The 25,195-nt window shown below is 43.8% G+C and overlaps 1 protein-coding gene across 1 annotated transcript in view; it reads left to right on the forward strand.

Annotated features, from left to right (window-relative positions):
• Positions 1-25,195, forward strand: part of AIG1 (androgen induced 1) — a 210,369-nt gene that overhangs the window by 38,810 nt on the left and 146,364 nt on the right. The window contains exon 2 of the mRNA XM_006265734.4: positions 18,440-18,595. Coding sequence (XP_006265796.1) covers positions 18,440-18,595 — 156 coding nt within the window. The remainder of the gene's footprint in view (positions 1-18,439; positions 18,596-25,195) is intronic.

The raw sequence follows: 25,195 nt of genomic DNA on the forward strand, positions 1-25,195 counted from the left end.
CCTCTTAAAGACCCCCAGGGTAGGAGCCAGCACCACTTCCCTTGGAAGTCGGTTCCAGATCCTAGCCGCCCTGACTGTGAAGTAGTTCCTACGGATGTCTAATCTAAACCTACTCTCCAACAACTTGTGGCCGTTATTCCTTGTTATCCCGGGGGGCGCTAGGGGAAACAACGTCTCCCCCAAACCCTTCTGGTCCCCCCTAGTGAGTTTATAGACGGTCACCAGGTCCCCCCTCAGCCTTCTCATGTGAAGGCTGAACAGGTTTAGGTCCCGTAGCCTCTCATTGTAGGGTCTGCCCTGCTGTCCCCGGATCATGCGGGTGGCCCTCCTCTGGACCCTCTCAATGTTGTCCACATCCCTCTTGAAGTGGGGTGCCCAGAACTGGACACAGTACTCCAGCTGCGGCCTGACCAGTGTCGCGTAGAGGGGGAGGATCACCTCCTTGGACCTACTTGAGATGCACCTGTGGATACACGATAAGGTCCGGTTAGCCCTGCCGACCGTGACCTCGCATTGTCAGCCCATGTTCATCTTGGAGTCAATGATGACTCCAAGATCCCTTTCTGCCTCCATGCTCTCAAGAAGGGAGTTTCCCATCTTGTAAGTGTGCTGCCTGTTACTACTGCCCAAGTGCAGCACCCTGTACTTGTCAGTATTGAAACGCATCCTGGTTTTTTTAGCCCACCACTGCAACCTATCCAGGTCTTTCTGCAGTCTTTCCCTCCCTGCTAATGTGCCCATCTCACCCCAAATTTTGATATCATCAGCAAATTTGAACAGGTTGCTTTTCACCCCATCATCCAAATCGCTGACAAAGAAATTGAACAGCACGGGCCCAAGGACCGAGTCCTGGGGGACTCCGCTGCCCACTTCCTCCCAGGTCAAATATGACCTGTCCACCACCACTCTCTGAGTATGACCCTTCAGCCAATTCGCAATCCATCTGACCGTGTAGGCATCGATGCCACAGTCACCTAGTTTTTTAATGAGGATGGGGTGGTCGACAGTGTCAAAGGTCTTGCTGAAGTCCAGAAATCCTACATCCACGGCGACACCTGCATCCAATGCTTTTGTGACCTGATCGTAAAAGGCAATCAAGTTTGTCTGACATGACCTGCCCCTAATGAAACCATGCTGGTTGCCCTTGAGCATCATCCCCAATGCCGGCCCATCACAGATGTGCTCCTTGATGATCTTCTCAAAGAGTTTCCCCAGGATTGAGGTAAGACTGACAGGCCTATAGTTGCCTGGGTCCTCCCTCCTCCCTTTTTTAAAGATGGGGCCCACCCCACATGGCTATCTTCCAATCATCTGGCACCTGGCCCGAGCACCACATGTGCTCATAAAGCCGTGCCAAGGGCCCTGCAATAACCCCTGCTAGCTCCCTCAACATCCTGGGGTGGAGAGCAGCTGGACCTGCTGATTTGAATACGTCCAACCCCTCCAGAAGCACTCTAACCTGGTCCTCCTCAACCTTAGGTCTTGAGGCGTTCCCTTCAAGTCCGTCTTGAATCACGGTGGGGGAGTCCCAGTCCCTGCACAAGAAAACGGAGGTGAAGAATTTGTTAAAGAGGTCTGCCTTCTCCTCTGGCGCAATCACCAGATTGCCCAGCGTATCTTGCAGGGGCCCCACATTTCCCGGCGCAGATGTCAAAGGACAAAGAAATATAGGGCCTAGGTACCTGGAGGGGGAGAAAGGGGGAAAACACAATGGCCCCTTTCCACTGCAAGAGGAATTTCTCCTTGTTAGTTCACTCACCCCAAGTCACCAAAGCTGGGACTTGAATTTGGATCTCCCATGTGGTAGGCAGGAACACTGCCACACAGCCACCAGTGCTGATTCAATCTTTGCTGGTTAGTTTAACCTGGCTAGGCTGAACTGGTTTGTAACTGGACAGGCCCATCGCAGTGTGCTGGATGTGCCAGGCATCCCGGAGGCTAGGGGTGGCAGTTGGCCCCCAACTCCACTGCAGAGGAGAGGCAGAGGCCAGGAGTGCAGGCGCCATCCTTATCCAGAACAGGGTGCTGGGCCGGTGAGTTGAGGAAACCCCTTATTTTCCTTGGGGAAGTGGGACAGCAGCAGCAAGGCACTGGGATCCTGAGGAGCAGTTGAGCTCCAGGACGAGGGTCCCTGGGAGCTCAGGGTACAGGCTGGTGCTCAGAGCGGGATTGGCAAGCTGTGAGGCATGTGGGGTGCCCAGCCAATCATCTAGAACAGGGGTTTGGAGCAACGACCCCTGGGAGCTGCCTGTGCTGCTGACCCTCTGCCACTGACTGCCCCAGAGGGGACTCAGTCTTGTCCCTTATTCTGCAGCTGATTGTCATTGGATGGAGTCCCTGAGCGTTGTGCTTGGGTCATGCTGATTGCTGCAGGACCCTACTCTGTTGTTTGTTTCTTGCCTTTTTGGTTGCCATGGAGGGTCACCTTTCAGCCTCTTTGTGGGGTTGGGGTTTGATACAATTTGATTGCTACAGACCAGAAGAGCTTAACCTGTTGCAGTCTGTCGCTTATTGGGAAGCCTGTTGGAGCTGCAGGGAGTGACCACCTTGCTTCCTTGTGGTAGCATCTCAGCAGTGGCCAAAAGCTGCCAGTTACCCTACCTGTGGTTCTTGAGTCAAGGGTTGACTAATGCATTCTGGTTTGTTTTGTGATTCTGGTTATGCCATTTAAGCTCACTTGTAAATAACCTTTCCTATTATTCTTGTTTTATAAATAAAGTGTAAATAGTTAAATAAGGTAAGTGTTAGACCTTCTTGGGACCATGGGCCGCTCTGTGGAGAGCAGGGGCCAGCTGGAAAGTAAATTGGTGCTGTCCAGAAGCCCTGGCAACTATTGGGCCACCACCTGGGTTACATTATTAATAGAACAAGAGAATTTAAAAGGAGAGGGGGGTCAGTAGCACTTGAAATTATCAAGAATAAGGTACATGATAATGAGCCATGAAGTTAATTGACTCCCTCAGCACTGCCTGAATAAAAATGCCACTCCTCTCTCAGGCAGTTGATTTTAAAGTTTTGGAGGAGGAATCCAAGGGGGATGCAGCTGCACCACTGCACTCCCCCACTGCCCCCCGCCCCCGGATCCACCCCGGTAAAAGTAATCGATCAAGCAGCCATATCAGACTTGTCACTGGACTTGTCAGACTGTTTTCATAAACATATCTCCTCTTATAGATTCTTATGGCTCCTCCATGAAGTTCTATGGGACTCTAGATAGGAAAGGATTGTCACCCTCTCCCACCTCAAACAATTCAGGCACAATGATCCAGCAGCTCACAATGCAGAATTAGAGAAAGGCTGATAAGCAGAACTTTTCAAAGCCATCTAATGATTTGTAGTTTTATTCTCAGCTTCTCCTGCAATACAGATACCACAAACAAGCTCAGTGTTGAATGTGTGTGTGAGATTTCATAGTTAAGTTGAGCTGTACATGTTCCTTTGCTGGATCGGTATGCCTTCATTGTTGGAGCAATTTTTGTTGGTCCAGTGAAGGTGAGGATATTGAACAGTCTGTCTGATATAAAGAGCAGTTTATGAAAGGCCACAAAAATCACTTGTGGCTGGGATGTTGGGGCTAGGGTGATAGATACCTATGGCAGGCAGACTGAATGAAATATTTTTGACATTCTTGTACTTGTCTTGCAAGGGAGTTCTTCAGGTTCTAGTAGATATAGGGGTCTGTCTATTGCTAGTAACAGTGAACAGAACTAATATTTTTTCCCAATATATTCAGTGGGGTTTCTGTCTGAGACCTGTTGGAAAATGGAGTCCAATTAGGGCCAGTAAAACCACAGTGGTAAATTGTATCAGACTGTTTAACCTGGTACAGTTACACACAACACAGAAATTCCACAGCTCTCCTTAGGATATTTTTCTAGCCTTACAGGGGAGACTTGCTTGCTCAAAGTTGGTGTGAAAGAGGTAGTAAAGAAGTACACTTCCTGTGATGCTGTTGGATGCAAGTCCAGTGCAGATACTGCTGGTACTGGTGCCAGTTCTGAGCAAAACATTCCTTGAAAACTTGAAGGATTCCAGGAAGGGCTTGTTTGTTGGTGCCACAGTTGAAATCAGGATCTCAGTGCTGATATTGGCATCAGTGCTGTGGTCTCCTCTGTCGTCTTCACAATACCTTCCTGCCAGTAATCAGAGCTTGCCTGGGGTTGGAGCCAGTCCCAGGATGAAGTGAGAAACTCCAGCCTTCTTGTAAATTTCAGCACTTTGAGGGAAAGTACATTAATTACCCACTTCCTGGGGCAAGATAGCCAATCTAGATGCTTAGGAAACAGGCAGATCTCCTGAATCCCTCAAGCACTGTTTAATAGGGGTATGTGAAACATGCTGTATTCAATTCAGATTCAGCCAATATTGGGGACAGTGATTTGATTTGTTGATTCCGATCACTGTCCTTGATTTGATTTGGCCAAATCCAAATCTGAAGATTCGATGCTGATTCAGAGAATCAGCAATTCAGCCATAAACACAGCTTTAAATGTTTTTTCTACATACCTTGAGGTGCCAGGCACAACTCATGAATGCTGCACTGGTGGGGCAGATGGAGTGTCCCACAGGAATGCAGGGGGGGGGCCCTCCCCCCCCCCGCATGCTTAATGGCAAATCCAGAAGCGGACTGGAAGTACTTCTGGTCCGCTTCCGGGTCTGCCGTCGATCACGTGCCCCCCCGCACCCCTGCAGCTTGGCGATCAGATGTGGGGGGACCCTGGGTGCCCCCCCAGACCCAGAAGGCACCAGTCACCAAAGTGGGAGAGTTCAGGGGGGGCCCCCAGCACGTTCCCCCGGCAGACCCGGAAATGGACTGGAAGTGCTTCTGGTCCACTTCTGGGTCTGCTGCCGAGCACGCTGATGCCCCCCCCCCCCCGACGCTCCTGTGGGACGCTCCATCTGCCCCCACCATCACAGCATTCACGAGCTGCCTGGTACCTTGAGGTATGTAGAAAAAACATTTAAACCTGTGTCTATGTCTGAATCAGTGAATCTTTCCAAATCTCTCCAAATTGATTCAGAGGATTCTGATTCAATTCGGAGAGATTAAAGGGTCTCCTGATTCTATTCAGATTTGGAGATTCAGCTACTGAATCAGGCCAAATTTCTGCTGAATTGAATCAGTGACCGAAGCTACTGTTTAATACCTTGGGGCTGGTTACTGCATTGGCCCACCCATTTGTCTAGGGCAGTCCATCTTGCGTTTCCAGCCATGTCTTGATGTATCAATGTAGATAGAAAATGCAGGAGGCTGCCCATTTAACTGCCCTGATCCTGAGGGTGAAATACATGGCTCCAAACCTCCCCTTGATATCATGTCCCATGTCCCGCAGGTGGCATCCATATCCACTATTACTCTCCCGGTCCCTTAGCTGGGCTGCATTCAGCCTGTGGACCAAACTTGACCTCGGGTGTCCTCAGACCTACCTGGTCTACATACCCCTTTCACTGGGGCTTCTACCCAGCCCCCCTTCACTGGGGCTGCCCCCTCACTGGGACTTCTACTCTGTCCTTCACTGGGCTGCTGGGCCTAATGCCTCTTGGGCCTCAGACCTCACTCAGTGGGCTTGGGCCCTGTCTCAGGAGCCCTTTTCTCTGCCTGGACCCTGCCTCAGGCCCCACTCAGTGGGCCTTTGCCCTGTGCCTTTTTGTCAGGGTGTGCTCCCCTAGCCTTCCCCCTCCATGGGGTCACCCACAAAGCAGCGGGGGGCTGAGGCTTTCCGGCACCCCATACTAGCTTTCACTAGGAAGGCACAGGTGTGGCATTTCCTGGAGACTGCCCTGCCACAAGCAGCCCCACCACATCATCCTCCTCAGCAGGCTGTAAAGTTAGGTCATGCTCCAGGACCAGGAACCTCCTCCATCCCCATAGTTCCTAGCCTGAACCTCCAAGTGTTCTGGGAGCTGCAGATCTCCGGCTGGGCGATGTTATTCCAGCAGCATCCCTACAGCAACTGCCAGCTCTGTTCTCAGGGCCTAGCCTTATACCCAGGCTTCCAGCCTCTCCACCAATCAGGTGGCTTCCTAACTACCATGTGACCGCCTGATTGGGTCTGCTCCCACCTGCAGGCTGCTTGCCACATGCTCAAACCCCTTAAAGTGGCAGGCACAATAACTCTCAAAAAAGGGAAAGGGGAAAAGAGAGAGCAATAAAGAGCCCAGCAATTACAGGACAGCTCCACTTACCTTTTCATTGCCCCTTCTGTGAACAAAGAGACAACTATTCCTCTCTTTCCCTCTAGGAGGGGGACTAGAGAAGCCTACTGCAGCTCAACCCTGAACTGAAGTGTGGGGGTGAAGGCCTTTCAGGGCTGAACTGGAATGCAGACTGGCAGGCTGTATGTTGATGAGAGAAGGCATGTTAGAAAAGGGTTAGTCATTTGAAGAGTTGCAGTAAGTAAACAGTATGATTTTACTAAGCTATGTTAGTAAGTTTTTGGTATTCTTTAAGTGCATATCTGACAATAAATAAGGACCTTATGATCTTAAAGTCATGGCCACAAAATTATGGTTTTATCACAATATTTTTAAAACATGGATTAATAAATTTCCCAGGAAGAGCTTACTATTAAACTCACATTGCTTCCTATTTTTCCTCAATTTACAGCTCTGCACAGCACTCCAGTACTACTCACAGTGTTTTCTGAAGAGCAGATTTGAATATAGTAGACCATTGTTAGACTGTCTTTGACCTAACCTATAATTAATGCATGGAAATTGGTAGCCCTTCTTCATCCTTCCAAGAAAGTTTTAAAAGAAGAGTTCTTTACGGAGGTCTAATTACTAAAATGTCCTTAATTTTAAAATGTCTACATTTACTAATGTACTACAAGTAAATAAAAGTTTCCATAAAAGATGCCCTTATAGTAAACCTGAAAAATTATCTGTTGGGTCCAACTAGAGAAGGCTTGAATTTACTCCTCTTTTTTGCCCATCCAAGTTAAGTTGCCTGTGTATCAGCTTCTCTCCTCCTAAATTTACTGAGCATCACAAGATGAGGGCAGTAATGCTGGCTTGCCTAATATGCAGGCCTGTTGGACTAATTTTGTTAGTTAATGGCTTTACAGTGCTTTGAAAATTATGAGGGGACACTATTTTCTTTAATTTCACCGTGACATGGTGCAGCACATTCAGAAGACCATAATTCTTTCTTGTCTGCCTATGTCCTTAGACCAACACGGCTACAACCTACACCCCTATAATTCTTTCTTTTCACCTTTCCAAGGCGGTCACCACACTGCTGAAATGCATCAATCAAACTTGTACTCTGTACTCTTATACTCTGCAACTCTTGGTTGTTCCTGAATACAATGAGACTGACCATCCAAGAATCACAGTTGAGAGAGTATCAGCTGTTGTTGATTTCTTTTTTTTTAATAAAGAAAAAAATCAGTCTCACTTTAAAAAAAAAGTTTTGCTTTTATTTTTAAATGTGGCTTACAAAAATATTTGACCTTTTTTGATTTCTTCTTTTTTTCAGTTAGTTTGTTTTTTTTTTAATTTGAAAAAGCAGATCTGGGGCAGAAATATCCAAAGTATAAGAGCTCTTAAATTTAACTTGCATGTGTACATGTGTGCATGGGTTTATTCTTTTCAGCTGTTTTTTTACATGTAGCATTGGGTAGAATACCCTTTAATCAAACATATTTATTTTTGGGAATAAGTGATTTACTTGTTAAGTTTTAGGGACTTTCCAGCCACCAGAAACCTTATCCTGCAGCTTAGTTTAGTACTGACAGCTGCAGTGCAAGTCTTTTTACTGGACTTAACAAGCTATCCCAAATATTGCCTAGTTGAATGCTGCCTTTGCTTCTGCATGTTGCTGCTGGGCTATGGCTGCTGGGCCAATCACATTGAAATGTGTAAAATTAGCATTTAAACCAAAATCATGGCATAACCTTCTGTGCAGAGTATAGTTCTAATAAGATTAAGCTTTAGGAAAGAAAAACATAAAAGATATAATCTAATAAAATGAAAATCTATTCTGAGTAAACTATATTACACATGTTTGCTGAATGGATGATATAAGTTTAATGAAATTATATTACCTTATAAACAGGATATGGTAAGTAGTAATGGCAGCTTTTCCATGTATGGTGCAAGAAAGCAAAGGGGGAAAATGGAGATTATTACAAAATGAATTGAGTCAAAGCCATTCAAAATAAAAAAGATAAAGATAAAAATTGAATTATAGGTTAAATGCTTATGCAAGTGAACTTTTGCCTCCTTGTATTTACTGACTAAGATAAAATAAAATAAAATAAACATCTGAAATTAAATAAACCCAAGGAAAAACAACTAAGAATATACAGATGAGAGGCTGGCATAAGTTGGATATGGTCCATGTAAACAATAGGTTGAAAGATTTCAGAAAATGTTATACTCCTCAATCTCAGCATCTGGACAAATTCTTATTTATATTGGTGTATGTTGGTCTGTTCCATTTCTTTATATGATACATAATAGAGAATTCCAGGCTATTAGCACTTCTCAGCCAGATGGCATATACTTCTGTCATGTTGAGATCATGCTGGAAATGTCATCTATGCAAAACAGCTAAGATATAGTAGAACTTTGAAGTCAGTTTCTCAGTAGTTTATATAGCTATTGGTTTATAGGAGTTACCATTCATTTCTGCTGACTATTTTTTTTTCTCAAGACTTTTTTTTATAGATATGAATAAGTAAAAAAAAAAAAAAAAAAAAAGGTTGTATTTCCAAGGAGTTTTGACAGTTTGCCTAACTCCAGCCCAATCTACGCAGGCGGTAGATTGTACACAATATATATATATGTTTGGTTACACAACCAAAAAAATATATGGTTTTGAAAAAGATTTATTATGTTAGGTAGACTGCTTCTAAAACTGTATTGGTGTGGATATGCTGCTTTTCTGGCAACAGTTTCACCTAAGATCTTAGCCAAAGGCTAGGAACCTCTACATGGCTCTTGGAGAGGTAGAGAACCACATAAGAGGTTACAGGATAAAGTAAAAGGAGCCAGTGGATCTATGTTATATAAGGAAGAATGACTAACTTTTTATATCTCTGATTCATATTCAATATCAGAGATTCTGAGATGAAGGAAATAAAATTAATTTTCCCTATTGGTTTCCTTTTGTGTTATCATGGGAGCTTTCCCTGTACTCTTACATTGAAGCCTTATTAGGAGAGAAGTTACAGGGCTAGATAAAGGCAGTCCCAGGATTCCATATTTATATAAGCCCACCCATCACTGCAATTCCCATGAATTTAAACATAGAGCCATACCACTATCCTACCTTCTGGTAGGAAAAAAGCTAAAAGCTTTATTGGTTGAACTTAAATATGTCTGTGAGAAGGTGCAAGGCAAAGAAGGAGAAATAGGAGGATGTTTCAAAAGCTAATTGCAGTTTTGAAATAAAACCATTTTGTGTGCAATGATCATTTAGTGGGCCACATCACTTCTCTACACTTCTCATGAATGTTAGACAATGCTACTGTCATTGTTCCCTCCTGCTGCGTAGTTTTCCACTTTGTGGCAAACATAGTGTGGCCAGCCATTTTGCTTCTAAAATACCTTCATACTTCTGCTCCCAGACAAATGCTGTACTCTTTATTTGTCAGCCTCCACTGAATAACTTCTAGTTGAAGAAATGGCTTTTGTATTTAGCTCCTCTTTACCCTGTTCTGTCTTTGTATCCGTGTTGTCTACCATTAGCTATATGTTGTCCGTCTCACACCATTTGCTTTGATTTTGGGAGAGGGGTCTTGAACTCCTTTTGTGCTGTAAAGGGCCTATCACATGGCGAGACCTGCTGAAAACAAATAAGAAAGTAAAGTGCTTCTGGGAACTCCACTTTGCTCAAAGAGGACTGGTTCCATCCCAAAATGGGCTCTTATTAAACAGCATCAACTGAACAATTCAGCTAACTGAAAATGCTGCTGCTCTTTCACCTCTGACTTTCAGTCCACATGCTTTTGTCACTATTCCTTGCAGTGCTTTGAAGCTTTTTATTATATCTTTTGCCATTATTTATATGATTTCATAGGCTGTGATATGCTTACTGCTAGTGAAATGTTGTTTGACACATTTAAATTTTGTTGGATCATGCTTATACTTTCTTCATCGTTGTTGTCTTTTTAGTTCCACTTAATTTCCTTTTCATCAATGAACAGAATGCATTTGTGTGTGCCATAGCTCCACCATCTGAGTGATCTCTGCATATCCTGGTATAGCCGTTCAAATGCATTGCTCAGGTTCCAAGTTAATAAAGAGACAGAAATAAAAATAAGCTAACAAGAATTCTAGAAAAAATGTGGCCATTAGAAATAGGGATGGAGCAGTGGTTGTGGATGCAAAGAGTTAGCTAGAGACAGCCAAAAGCGGTAATAACCTTAGTAAACAATTGCAATCCAACCACTTTGTTACCCTTGACTTACCTAAACTTGCTCAGCACATTTGAACTTTGGAGGGTTTCATTTCTGAAGGTCATAGAATATCTATGCATTCCCAGGGGACATATATATTCATACCCCCAGAAAAAGCAACATGTCCCAGTTCTCCAGATCCAATCAGTTGCACTTATGATAGCCAAACAGCCAAATAGTCTGCCCAAATTATTTCACTGTGTCTATCACACTGTCCGTCTAACTGTTCATGTCTAATACATGTGCATGACTCCAGATTATTTTTCTGATCCATCATGTTAAGAGGCTGGAAGAATGAGAACAAAAGTGCTAGAAGAGGACAAGATGTAGTAACAGACAATCTAAGATAATAAAAATCGTATTCTGGTTATTGTGAAGAAAAATTGGACCATATATTTGGCAAACTCAAAACTGTGAAACTTACATGAATTGACAGTTTACATAAATTCGTTGCTGCATACTGCTAAGACAAAACTTGTGTGCTATCATTTCAACCTGTGTATTGTCTCAGAAGAGAATATATTTAAAGCTTCATGTATTGCTACTTCCGAGAGAAATTTTTCAGGAATTCAGAATATCTGGGAAACAGCAGAATGTTTGAAAATGTATATGTATGAATTATACTCTTGTCATAAAATCCAAGCTACCAGCTCACAATTACACCTCCTCCTTAAATGTATTCTTGCCTTTTGACACCAGAAATTTATCTGTAAAATAAAGAAGTGTTAATTAGAAGTGCATTAACGTTATGCACAAAGAGGGGAGCTTCTGGAATGTGAAAGGAGAATGCACTAGATGTTGGAACTGGATACTTTGTAGGGTTAGGCTTCTTACCCGCTGCAAAGTTGAAGTTTTATGAGCTAGCTTGGGGTACATCTATTTGAAACAAGCAGTCACATGAAACCCCTGAGGGCTTCAGTTTTTTGCTATGAATTTTTATATCAAAGGGCCCCATTTCTTCCAACGGCTGCATGGGACAGCCAAAGAGCTCCAGGCGATTGGAGAAGTGGCATTCTTTTATGTAAAAGCTGCAGCAGTCGAGTAGCTCATCATTAATTCAGCAACCTGCTGCAAATAAGCAGGTTGTGAACCATCTGGATATGAATGATCCAGGTTCTGCTGTATCAGCTTGTTGATGTCTTGTTGCCTTCCTGACATGCATGTTTAATGTTACGTAACTAGACTTTTTATCTTTCTCTGCATATCCCTACCTAAGTGTCTTACTCCATAGAGATACATGGAATAGTTGTTAATATATCTATGTTTTGAGATAATTTTTTAAGATGTTAAGCTGAAATAAATAATGTTACGGGATTATATTTGTTCACATTAATGTCAATGGCAACAGGATGGGAACCAAAGTAGGTATATTTAATTTTGCATGGGAAAAATGGAATGATTTGTTATGAGAGTCACTTAATGAAAAATATTGCAGATGTTTATCCTTGGATTTATATCTCCTTTCTGTAACACGAGTGTACCACAGTAAGCCTGGCACCCTTAGGTACGTAGACGTCACAGAAAAATCCTAGTGAACCACTATATTTTTTTTGTTTAAGAGAAGAAAGATGGATATTACAATAACAGATGAAATCAGGGAATAAGTCCAGAGATGCAGAGTGAAACTAGCACCAAGAAAGTCAGTAGTTTTTTGCCTTGTTAAAATAAATTAAAACTCTCATTGACTACACTGAGGCCACAAATTTTACTCTCAGTGCAGTGGAGGGGATGGGGGCAAGCAGAAAGGGTAGGGCAAGCAGTGAGGGGTACAGGCAACAGGGGGCAAGGTGTGGTCAGGTGAGGGGCAAGCGTCAAGCAGCTTGACCCCTCCCCACTACTGCCTGCCCATCTACCTCCTCCCATGGTGCTTCCCCCACCACCTGCACCTGCCCCCTGACAACTGCTTTCCCGGCTGCAGCAGTGGGGGGGGGGGGGGGGAGAGGGGGGAGGTGACGGGGGACGGACAAATTTAAGATGAACCTCCAATTGTTAGATTCTATACATGGAAAATTATAACAAATTTATAAATTTGTCATGTATAGAATTTAATTCTTAGGGGGCCATCTTAAATTCAGCGTTATCTTGAATTCAGGTAAATACAGTAATACAGGGCTAGTCCATTCCACATCAGCAATTGGTCCTGTGAATGGGTCTAGGCACACCCCACCCACACCTGCCCAGCCAGCCTTAGGAAGTTTAGCAGTGAGGCTCCTCCATGCTTTTCCCCAGCAGCCCTCTCAGGCTTACCAGATACCAAGAGCTGAGGAACGAGCACTGGAGATGAGCCCATAGGAGCTTCATTGGCTACGTTTCAATTCTGGAGCAGGGTGTGCTCAGCCCCTGACTCCCTCCAACATGCAGCTACCACACAATAGACAAATCTCTGATGTTTATTTGTCTCTAATCCTCTGAAAAGAGACTTAAAAAGCACTTTCTCTCTTACAGCATAGTTTAATAAATCTCACAGTTTGGAAAGGTCTCTGGGTTGCTCATTCCTTTATCCCTAGTTATTTCTTCTCAGATCATTCATAATAAGTTCTTTCTCTCCTTGGAATTTATGTAATTGACATATTTATAGATAGTCTTGTCCCTGATTTGTTGCTGTTTATCTAAGCTGCATATTCATACTAACATCCACTGTTCTAGAGCTGAAGATGCAAAATGGAGATTATAGTAGATTACTTTTCTAGTTTTTTTCATTCTGAGAATTTTGCATATACACAAACCATTTTTTTTTCTTGTTGCATTGAGTAAAGTGAGGCTTTTTCCTCCTTCATGTATTGCTATAAATCTGTTTTGTCTTCAAAACTCATTCAGAAGTTAAGTATTGGTAAGTGGTTCCCCTGCATTTTAGACATATGGAAGTACATTTAGTGGAGCCTCAACTGTTGCTTACAAATCCTGAAAAGTAAAATAATTCTCAAGATTTTGTGACTAGGCTACATACAGATTTTTGAAAGCTGACTTCTGTTTACAAAATGTGGTCAATCTGCCAGTCAATAATGTCAGGACATTTTGGCAAACATTGCTGCAGTCTAACATCTACAGATATTTGCATGAAGGAAGCATAGATTCTTAAATACTTTTTTTGTAACTCTTACATGCAGCTTTTATGTCTAACCCACAGAGGATGCAACTCATGCATTCCCTAGCTACAGAACCTAGCTCTTTTCTTCAAGCCATTGAAGCGCATGCTTTCAACTCTGCAGGTCCCCTGTTCAATTCCAAAGTGCTTCTGTAGCATTTCTTGTGCATTGTACTTAAGGGAGAAGAAAGCCCTGTCACTAAAACACATATGCAATTTGTATGATGGAGCTAAGGAAGTTTCCTTTCAGAGCTCTATAGTAGGGTATGTCTTCCCTGGCTCCGAAAGTTCAGTAACTCTCTAGTTAAGGAATTCACTTTACCTCGTGCCTATATTTTTGTCTGTATTTTTCATTGCAGTTTATTACATTTATCATAGAATTCTTTATCACATCATAATTTAGTGACCTCTGGGTAGCTTTTCCCCCATTAGGAGTTTCACAAACTATCCACTATATAATATGTCATTACATTTTCTCATGCATTTTTGCCTTCAAAGCAGAATAACTAAGGGAAGTGCTCAGTTCATGATTGATTGGGGAATGTACAATTTCAATTCCCTTAGAAAGTGGGTGTGTAGTTACTTGAGATTGTATTACTTTGGATAGTTCTGATTTCAGGGAATCATAGTTAGAGCTGCAAACAATCTGTTAGGTCACTCATCCAAACCCTGCCAATATGATATTGTTCCCTGCAGTATATTTTTGAATGTTTTGTCCAATTTAGTTTGAATGACTCAAGCAATAAGGCTTCCACCACTTCCTCTGAGAGACTATTGTATGGCCTAATAGCTCTCACTGTTAGGAAATATTTCCTGGTATTCAGCCTAAGCTTTCTTAGTTCAGATTCATCTTACTATTTTTAGTTATACCTTCTTAATTTTCCCAAAAATTATTTTCCTGCATTGGCAAGTACATATTTATTTCTTGTAGACTTTTTCTTGTAAATAGGCCATCTGCTGAGGGGAAGGGGACTATTTTTTATTAAAAACTGTGAAAAAAATGTTAGCATCACAGGCTTCTGAGGGACCCAGAATCTTATTTTTAAAAGAAAATAATTTATTTTGAAGTATTACATAGAAGTTGGTAACTTCTTCAAAAAAATTAGAGAATTTTGAGAATTTAAATAATAGACATTCTCTAATGGTTTTTCTGGCTGCTTTCTTCTATAAATGTTTCATATACATTCTATACTAGATTTTAAGCAGCAAAGAATTGTGTACTTACACACTCAGGCAGCAGGAGCCCAAGCTGCTCATATTGTAGTGATGACATGAAATGTTCAATGACCATTTGAAGGATTTTTATTTGCTAATTCACAGACGAAATTGATATATTGGGCTCTCAGCATCCCGATCAAACTACATAGGTGACTGCCAGGTGGGGAATGTAAACTGATCTTTCTAAGTATAACTGTTTGATTTTACTCCCTACCCCCTGTGCAACCATAGAGCAAGTTTATAGCCACTCCAATCTGGTTTTTTGGCACTAGTTCTTTTTAAAGTCCTAATTCAGCCTTTACTTTCTTGATTGTGCTTTTCATACTTGACTTAATCAACTTTTGCTGGATCTTTGCCTATGTACTTTCGAAACACTGTACAAATGTGAATTAATGACCTTCATAGTCTTAGTTCCCCTTTGAATAACTATTGCTATCTCCATTATATTGACTGATGAAATAGAGAGATTAAGGGACTTTCCCATAATGATACAGTGAGTCACTGTTAGAACTGACAGTTTGATTTATGGAGTTTCTTGCTGACCGTCTGATTCTTAGTTGACTAAACGCTGTTCCTCCTGAATGGTCCTAATACACTGCAGTGCACAAACACTAAATAAAATTAATTAAAAGTCCATCCTTGTTCAGGAAATAATGGGCTCCTATACACGTGCAGGGAGGCAGCTCCAATGCACTGTGATTAATCGTCTGCTGGGGCGTGGTAATTACCATGCTCCAGCAGACTCCAGCATCACATGTATCAGCATGCCCGCACGGAAAAATGGCAGCAGGGTACTTTAAGCTAAAGCTCATTTGAGGAGTTAAAGTTCAAAGCACCCTGTCACCATCTTTCAGCATGGGGACACTGATACATGTGCTGCTCTGGGTGCATTAATTAGCGTGGGTCTCAGTGCTGCACTAGTTAAAGTGCCCCCCGAAACACATGCACACTTCCTGGAGCATGTTTATAAACACCCAATATGTGCTTAACTCTTAGCCTAAGCTTACATACTTTAATGAACTGAAGTGTGAGGAATTTAGGTATTCATTTAGAAACAGAATCAGTGGCTTAATTTAGATGAATTGTGCCCTCCTATCCACAGCCCAGATTGCAATTTGATGGAAGAAACCAATTCTGTGGGTTTTTTTACTAGTTTTGTGAAAGTGGATGAATGAGCTAATATGTAGAACCATATTATTGTACTGATTCACTGCATCTTCATTATTGGAAGATAAAGCAGTACTAAGATAAGAGTTAAGAGTTAATATGTCAATATTTTGAATGTATCAAATCACCAGCTTGATTTGATTATCTGCTGATTATTAGGTTCCTGCAAATGTCTACAATAACAAAAACCAATAATAAACTGAAATAAGAGAGGTAGGTGTTGCTTCCGTGAAGCAAGGGTGAAAATGAAGAGTTTGGACAGCTTCTAGGGATCCCTCCCCACTTTGTCTTTTTTCCTCTGGTGGTTGGTTGTTACCTGAAACCAGACAGTGGAGTAGGGTGGCCATCATATGGGACATTCCGGTTTTCTGCTATTCTGTCCTCTATTGATATGAAACTGTCACGGGATGGGGTCCTCAAGGATGGCCGTGTTACCCCTAGGGCCCCTTGACTGTGCCAATATGGCTCACTGGGCACCCTCTATTCTCACCCGCCACGTCTTGATGTAATGGTAATGAGTAGGGAGGCTGCCTTCATGTCCAGTTGGACACGATCCTGATGGACTTCCCTGGACCCCGTGGGTCCCCAGCCTTATGGGCTACATGCGTGGCTCCAACCGTCCCTTTACCATGCCCCAAGCCTTGCAGATGGTATTGTCCTTGTCTCTCCCGGGCCTTGCTACGACTCAGCCCCTTGCTCTTACTGGGCTCTCCACGGCTCTGTCGCTGCGCCCGTCAGCACTGGGCTCTCCACAGCCCTGTCTCTGTGCCCCAAAGGCCGTGCTCTCACTGGCACCAGGGTCCCCACGCTGTAGTGGGCCCCCAATGAGGCCTCCTCCTTCCCTAAATAGCCTCACCCAAACCACCAGTTGTTATGAAACAGCAAACAAAACATAAGCCCCTGGGCTATAACATAACACATAAGTTCCCATCGTTCTCCATCCCTTTAAAAGAATCAAACTTTGCCCCAGGCATTCCCAGAAGCTAGACTCGCCCACAGGCCTCTTTCCCTAGCTCCCTCTAGGAGAATCCTTCCCACTTGGCTGCTGGCAGCAAACTGCCCTCCTAGTTCCCGTCCTGTGATTTATATGGGTCCAGGGCTCTGCCCCTTCCGGCCAGCTGACCAGGTGCAGGTGCAGGCTAATTTCCTCATTAGCTGGTTGCCATGGCAACCTGCACCTGGGCTCCTGTCTGGCTTTTTGGGCTCTCCCCAGGCAGTTTCTACTCTTCTAGGAGCAGGCACCTAAGTTCCCTGCGACAGAAATCCTATGCCTTTATGTCTTCTAGAGGCAAGTTTCATGTGAATAGAGGACAGAGTAGCAGAAAACTGAAATATCCTCTGTGATGCCTACCCTACTCCACTCTCTGGTTTCAGGTAATAACCAACCACCAGAGGAAAAAAATAGAGAAAAATAGAGGACATAAAAGCATTAGGTTTTGTATCAGTAGAGGACAACCGGACTGTCCTCTTTGATGGCCACCCTGCACTGGAGATGTGGAGCTCATACATTCTGTTTGTCTCATCCTTGGTTCTCTCACCTCTCCCTCTGGATAGTTTGTCTTAACACAGAAGGCACAAGCAGCTTTGAATATTATTGCTGCCCTGAGAGCGTGAAAGGGCTCATTTTAGTGTTGACTTGTAGAGAGCACTGGTGCACCCCCTGACTGGCCGTTCTTGCCACTTAGGCGATGGGCAAGTGGGGAAGAGCACAGGTGCCCCCCCATGCAAGCACCAGTCAATTGCTGCAGCCACTCCCAGAAGTAACCACAGTCACTCCCAGAAGCAGCGGTAGCGATCAGCCGTCACGGGATCAGCCGCGGGTGTGGGGGGAGACCCCTCCTCCAGTCGGCATGCTCGGCCATGGGAGACCCCTCCATCAGTGGGACTGGTTGCAGGGGGAGCATGTGTCCCCCCAACTAAGGCGGCACCAGTCACCCATGCATTGTCTTGATGTTTTTAGAAGTGCCTTGCCTTTTATTCTGTTTTAGGGCTTCTACCCTCATGACTCTGGGGCCAATTAAGGTGAATTCAAGCACTCAGGAGAGTCAGCATCATCACCATGGAGATTTTTAGGCCTTGGGTAACAGTCAAAAGTTCTGTTGCCAAACACCCCTTACACGTTTAATCAGTTAAACTCTTCCAGAAACACAAAAACCAAGATGTGTGGGGTCATGCGAGGATCTTCTGGATGAGGTAACAGACTTGAGACCTACAGTCAGCAAATCTTCTTTTTAAGAATCTAATGACCTAATTAACACATTCTCTCTCTGCATGTATTCTCCTTAGGGCAATTACTTCAGTTTTCTTATCGTTGAAATATTTTGGACTTAGACTGATGGAGAACTGGAAAGCTAATTTCAGTACGTTCATGATTTGTCCTAAAGGTTTTGGAACTAAAAACACAGGCTGCTTTTACATTTAAGAAAAAAAAACAAGTTCTACTATAATTAAGCTATTAAAGTTTTTGCAGGCCTAGCTCAGTTCTTGGCCTGTGGCCCTGAAATATCTTATGCCTGAATATCTTTGTTTTTACATTTCAAGAGTGCATTTTGTTTCTCTGCAGGTTATCCAGGCTGTCTTTTTTGGGATCTGTGTATTGACTGATCTCTCCAGTCTCCTCACCAAAGGAAATGACAACCAAGAACAAGAAAGACAGTTAAAAAAGCTCATTTCTCTCCGTGACTGGATGATGGCTGTTTTAGCTTTCCCTGTTGGAGTTGTAAGTATGGTGATAAGGAGTTCATTTCAGTATCAACAAGGATAGCTCATATAATCTATTTGTTATTTTCTGGCTGCAAAAAAAAGATTTTTCCATTCTCAGAAAGAGTGAAAAAAAGTAAAATTGATATTAAACTGTGCTCCCTCTTATTTATCCTGGAGATAACAGACTGCTGATATTACTGGAATTATGGTTTGGTTACTTATTTAATTTCATTTTTAAAAACTGCCATAGATATATGATGTACATGAAATATATTCACACTTCAGTCTTGATCTTGCATGTACAGTGAAAACTGTCTAAGACAGAATCTATAAAACTTGGAAACGTGCTCAAGAGAGAGAATTTCTACAGTTCCAGTATGTCTTATAGGGAGTCACATATGTTTAGCCTGTATAAGTCAGAACTGTCTAATGCAGAAATAGAAAGGGAATCTGGGGCCCATTTGTAGAATCGCCCAGCAAATCATGGAGAGTAATTACATAGTGTCTAGGTACAGACATTTGGGGAGATTAGATTGTGTTAAAAATGGCCACCTAATCTTTGTTTCCCCAGGTTTGGACCTTAGACTTAGATCCCTAGTTAGGTCAATCTAAATGTGAACTGTACAGAAGTTCAGGAAGGTTATATTGGTCTAAAAGTGGCTGACCTGATCCAAGTTAACTGTACCTTGGAAGAAGTCTGACTTAGATCAAGTCCAGCAATACCGATCTAACTGAAATTCTGTACAGTTCCCAACGTAACCCCAGGGCTGGAAAAGTTCCCCCACCCCTGACAATGGGGTATTTTTAGTGCCCCCCCCCAGTCCTTTGCCCCCCCACCTTGGACAACCCCCCTCCTGTCCACAGAACAGCCAGACCCTCCCCAAGCCTGCCAACCCCCACTTATGCAAGCAGCTCCTGGTGCCAGTTTTACTGGTGTTCGCTGTTGCCAGGAGCTGAGGAAGTAAGTTGGAGTGGGGTGGGACCAGAGTGGGAGATTTGTTCACTGTGCAGGGGGAGGTAAGGAGGACTGAAAATAGCCCCTCATCCTGGGTGAGAGCCCCACCCATCCTGACACCCTCCCTGCAGAGCTACTAGTCCCCCTCCCCTCATCCAATCTCCTCCCCCACCCTAATTTACTTCACTTAGGCTCCCAAAATCAGTGAATGCCAGTAAAACCAGCCCTGGGAGTGGTCTGCAGGACCAGGAGCAGTTTGGTGGCATCAGGGGAGAGGAGGAGACTGGATTGGAGACCATCTCTGATCTTGCCAAACCCCCGTCCCAATTCCCCAAATCTCCCCCTCGCCCTCCTTGGGCCCCCTGATCCTGCTAAACTGTCTTGGACCCCACCAACCCCACTATGGACCCCACTGGCCCCCCGATCCCATCGACCCCTGTCACAGACCCTGCTAGATCCATTTTACCAAGTCCCCTGAAGACTGAGATAGCCCCTCTGATTCTGCCAAACCCTCCTAAGCCCTACTTGCCCTTCTGATCCTTTCAAATCCCCAGGGACCCTGTTTGCCCCTCCATTTCTTCCATGGACCCCACTTGCCCTCCCACTGTGGGATAAAACTCAGGATTCCAGTGCTTCCTACCCAAAATTTCAGTTTGGGTCAGGTTTGTCCAAACCCTGGCCACAGTTAAGAAAAGATTTGTGAACCTTGAAGTAAACACCTGCCTACATTTTCAAGCTGTAATGAAGCCAGTGGCTAGAGCTCACTCTTAGCTTCTTAAGAAGGCTTGACTATTCTAATTGAGCCTTGTAAACCACTATTCTTTTTTACAGAAATCCACTTAAGGTCTCAAATAAATGTTGTTCCATAACTACTAAGCACTCACTGTAACGTCACAGTTATTAATTGAAAATACTAATTTGCATTATAGATTTTTATATACTTGGATATGTTTCACTGGAACTCGTTTTCATCATCTATGTGGGATTTTACAGTACGTGAAGAAATACAGAAATGCTTGTGCAAGCCTGTAAAATACAAAACACGCGTACAGCACTGCCCAGGTGTTTCTTTTCCATGTTACCAACTGGTAACCTTAAGTTACAGCATGCTAGCTTACTCCTGAAAAAAACTGCCACTTTTATGTTGTGTTAACTAGCTATAGGTTTCCAGCTAAAATACAGTATAGAAAACACACATCATAATTAATTTGTGGGATTAATTTTAAAATGTATTAATAAAAAGGCTTGCAAGTGATCTTTTTTATTTGTATTTTGAGAAAGGTTGGGAATTGTATAGTGTGGGTGTGTGTCCACTCACCTCCCCTTTCTCCTGCTATGATCACTGGGACCTCTACCTCATCTTCACTCCCTCTCTCCCATCTTGATGTTATGCTATTCTTTAGGAGGTTGGATGGTATGTAGAGTGTTAGTCTGACTGATAAAGGTTGGTCTTCCACAGGACTCCACCACCGCTACACCCTGCCCCTTTCCTCTCAGGTGACGAGTCATACTTCTCTGTGGACAGTGAGTGCAAGTCACTGGGTCTTGGTTTCTCCCCAACCCAGTTTGGTTACTTGCTCCACAACTGGTTGGTGTCTGCCCCCTAGATAAGTCTCTCTCTTCAGGTTTTGATGTTCCAGTCTAGTCTGCAATCACTTTTCTTCTCCCTGGGGTTGGTGGACCTTGGGTGGTGAAATCTCTGCCCGCTGGTCTCCAAGATCTTCAAGTAGGCAGCTCTATAGGGCCCAGGTATATGTATTATAACCTAATTAGCTGTAACTCAGATGCATAGGGGATCTAACTTCCCTCTGCTATCCTTTCCTTGTCTGGGAGTGCTAAATAAAAAAATAAATAGGCTCTCACCCTTTGTTTGTAGTACATTCTCTGAAAGACAAAAAAACCCCCTTTGAACCCCGGTTCGAAGGTCCAGCTCAGCTCCCTGTAGCTGGTTCGAACCTGTTGGCCGTATAGTCAGTTCATCCAGGCAAATCCCTCCTTTGCCTGGGCTATCTTGGGGTCCCTTGAGGTTAACCCTGTCTCTGTGGTCGATTTGTGCCCCCTTTCCCAATGGGTTCAACAAACTTTTTCCTGGATACTCTCTCCATGTGTCCCAGCCCCAATGGCTTGTGAGTACACCCACCACTACCCTGCCATCCGGTGTCACTTATCTTGCTCAATGGGTCAGGTTGCTCAATGGGTCAGGTTGCTCATTCACTTGTGGTTGTGCTATCCCGGGGTCCTACAAGGGTTCGGCTGGTTGAGTCTCCAGTGTGGTGGAGTCCTCTTTCCGGTCCTGCTGTACCACTTTTGTTCCCCTGGACACCAAATGCCAAACCTCTCTTAGCATCCTTTTTTTAAATTATGCGTGCTTCCTCTGATCCAATCAGCACCAGCTCCCAGGGCATGTGCTTCCCAGACCCTGGAACTGGCGTGCCGCTCCAGTTTTTCCCCAGAGCTCTTTTTCAGTGCTCCAGGGAAGTGCGGCCTATCCACACACCCCCAGGTAAGCTTCCCCCCTCCCCTGCCTAGAGTTCTCTGGCATGCCGGATTGAGTCCTGAAGCTTGTCCAGACCCTGCTGGGCAAGTTTTCCCCTGGAGCTTGTCTCTGGTGCACCTGAAAGTGCAACTTTCCCAGACCCCACTGGGTGAGGTTTCCCCTGGAGCTCGTCTTCAGTGTGCTGGGGAAGCTCACCCAGATGCCACCGGGTGAGGTTCCCACCAGCACTGCCCCTCCCATTGGGAGTCTAGCAGGGGCTGCGCCCCAGCCACTGGTACATATAGTAATTGTGATTCTGCCTGATAACAGAGGCTTTTTTCATTTATTTATTGGATTTCTATGCTGTCCTTCCCCAAAAAGGCTCGGGGCAGTTTACAATAAAACAGGAAAAATTATAAAAACAGAACAAAATATTAAAGTATAATAATAAGATGACTGCCCAGACAATACCCCAGAAACTTAACCCTACCTACTACTATGTTGAAACTAGAAAAGAGAAAAGCCCAATAAGACCTATGTAATATTGTTTATTTAAATGCTTGAGGGATTTTTAAAAATCCACAATTCAAAGCTTTCATACACATCAAGATTCTCCCACACTCTCTCTCACCAAGTGTTCAGTATCTGCTGTGCTGCTTATAATACTGTGTTCCTCTGTGTACTGTTTCAGCTCTTTGACATCTCCATACTTCCTCTTTTCAGACCTGAAACTTCCCAAAGCAGATTGAGGCCTCCTCAGAGGATGTTAATTACACCCTCTGTTAGCAATAGCAGGAGAGTTTCTAAGTTGTAGATCCTGAGTAGCTGTGATAAACCTCATTCTTACCTTGGGATAACCCCAGAACTCCAGGCCTTCTCCCCATCATTTTGCTGTGTATTTTCAGGCATCTGCCTCCATCTTGTACATGGCAGACTTCTCTCTCACTAGCAAGACTTTGTCCTAGCAGCATCCAGACTGGACCTTACAGCTTAGTGGAGTAGGGGCCTGTGGCCTCCTAGGGTTCCCTGGGTTTGCAAAAAATAGATTTGCTGTCCCCATAGGAATAGCATGCCTGTTGATGCCAGCCACTCCTCACAAGTCAATGGTAAGGTAAAAACCCCAAACAGGTTTATTGTATAAGACAGACAGACACAGGACAAAAGGCTGTTACGTTTGTGAACATGTACAGAAATAAAACCAAAACACTGCACTGGGTAGCAGTTTGTAACTGGGGTGGGCAACTGCCTCAGACAGAGGGTTGGACTAGATGATCTCTGGATGCCCCTTCCAACCTTCTCTGATTTCTGTGACTGCATCAGCAACCCCAGACACCAGCTTAGGAAGGGGGTAGGAAAATATCAGCTGCTGTTGCAGTCGCTCGATCATGTCAGCAGCATGATGGTAGCTGGAAGTCTCCACTGCCCCCAGTGTATCTTCTGACTTAGGCGCCTGGCTGTTTTATTAGACCCCTAATAATTTATTAGACCCCATGCTGCTGCTGCTGCCTTCTAACCTGAAACAGGTTCCTAATATTCTCTCTGTTGCAAGCTGCTAGCAACCTGTTAACTTCTAAAATGATCCTCCAGACTCCTTGCCCAGCATTCCTCGCTTCCATGAGATTCAGGGTGTCTTCCTCTCTTTCCCTCCAACAGACTTCTCCTTAAATCCCTGCGTCCCTATCTCCTTTTGTCTCTTTTCCGGTAATTCTGCAGAACATGTCCTATATCTGCTGATGATTCTAGTGCCTCCAACTGCCTGATACATGTGCTAATGGAGACCCTTTTGATATGGACTCAGCCACTGTCTGACATGCATTCAGTTCCATAGAAACATTCCTTATCTCTGATCCCAGAGTTTGGTATCTATTTGATACATATTTAATCAAGTCTCCCTTTTGATTCTGGAGTCAGCTATTGTAGAGTATTTGAAACTATGATCTTTATGTCTAACACAGGGGTTGGCAATGTTTTTGGGCAGAGTGCCAAAAACTCCCACAACCTTGACTTGTAAGATGTTGGCATGCCAGGGGTAGACAGTGGGGTAGTTGCAAGGGGCCTGATCCTTGCTGTGGCAATGCAGTCCTGGCCCCTTCCCCAAGGTATGCATGCCGAGCAAAATGCCTTCACATACCGTGCTCTAGCATGCATGTCAGGAGTTGAGCATAACACCTGGTATAACACCTGAGTTGAGCATAAACAAACAGATTATTTGTTGGTTAGTTCAGATGACTAAAATCCCTGTTATGCTGAAAAACAATGTATACTCTTTCATACAAGCATACATGCTAAAAATGAACATAACTTATTAGCTGTTGATAAAGACCAAACTTGACAGTAGTTATTCCAATTTGGGGGCATACCTGTGTGTGGAAACAGCAACCCTCAAAATGAGCCACTTCAGATATAGACACTCTTTACTTTAGCAGGCACACTTTACCTTTTCTTTCCCAAGTTATGTGTCTTTTTGTCTGTGACTGAGGAATCCTTGCTGGCTGTATCCTTCTCAGATGTACAGATGAGAACTCTGTAAACTGGCTGGTTCCCTGGAGGCAAGCAGTATACCTAGGAGCTAGTTAGATTGATTCTAAAGGGTGAATGCATACAAACACTCCCTATTCTCAAAAGAAACACTAGAAACTGACAGCAAAAATTGTCCAAGCCTATTGTATGAACATTCTCCTTCTCTAGAGATGACCTTCAAATAGAGAACCAAATATATTCAGTGCATTATTATTTTGAAAGAACATTTTAATTGTTGTGTTTTTCTATTAATTACTTTCAGAAGACACAACAATAGATCTTCAGAATATAACACTGACCTCAGCAGCTAGCCTCAGGCTTAAATTTCATAGCATCATAGAAAATTAGGGTTGGAAGAGAACTCAGGAGGTCATCTAGTCCAACCCCCTCTGCTCAAAGCAGGACCATCTCCAACTAGATCATCCCAGCCAAGGCTTTGTCTATCCGGGTCTTAAAAACCTTCAAGGATGGAGATTCCAAAATCTCTCTGGGTAACCCGTTCCAGTGCTTTACTACCCTCCTAGGGAGAATTTCTTTCATAATATCTAACTTAAACTTCCCTTGTTGTAACTTGAGACCATTGATCCTTATTTTGTCATCTGCAGGGATCTTGGTTTTCTCTGATTAAAAAAATTCCCAATTCTCAGATTAAAAAAAGTAACATA

Source organism: Alligator mississippiensis, chromosome 1 (genome assembly GCF_030867095.1).
Source record: "Alligator mississippiensis isolate rAllMis1 chromosome 1, rAllMis1, whole genome shotgun sequence".
NCBI classification, from domain to species: Eukaryota; Metazoa; Chordata; order Crocodylia; family Alligatoridae; genus Alligator; species Alligator mississippiensis.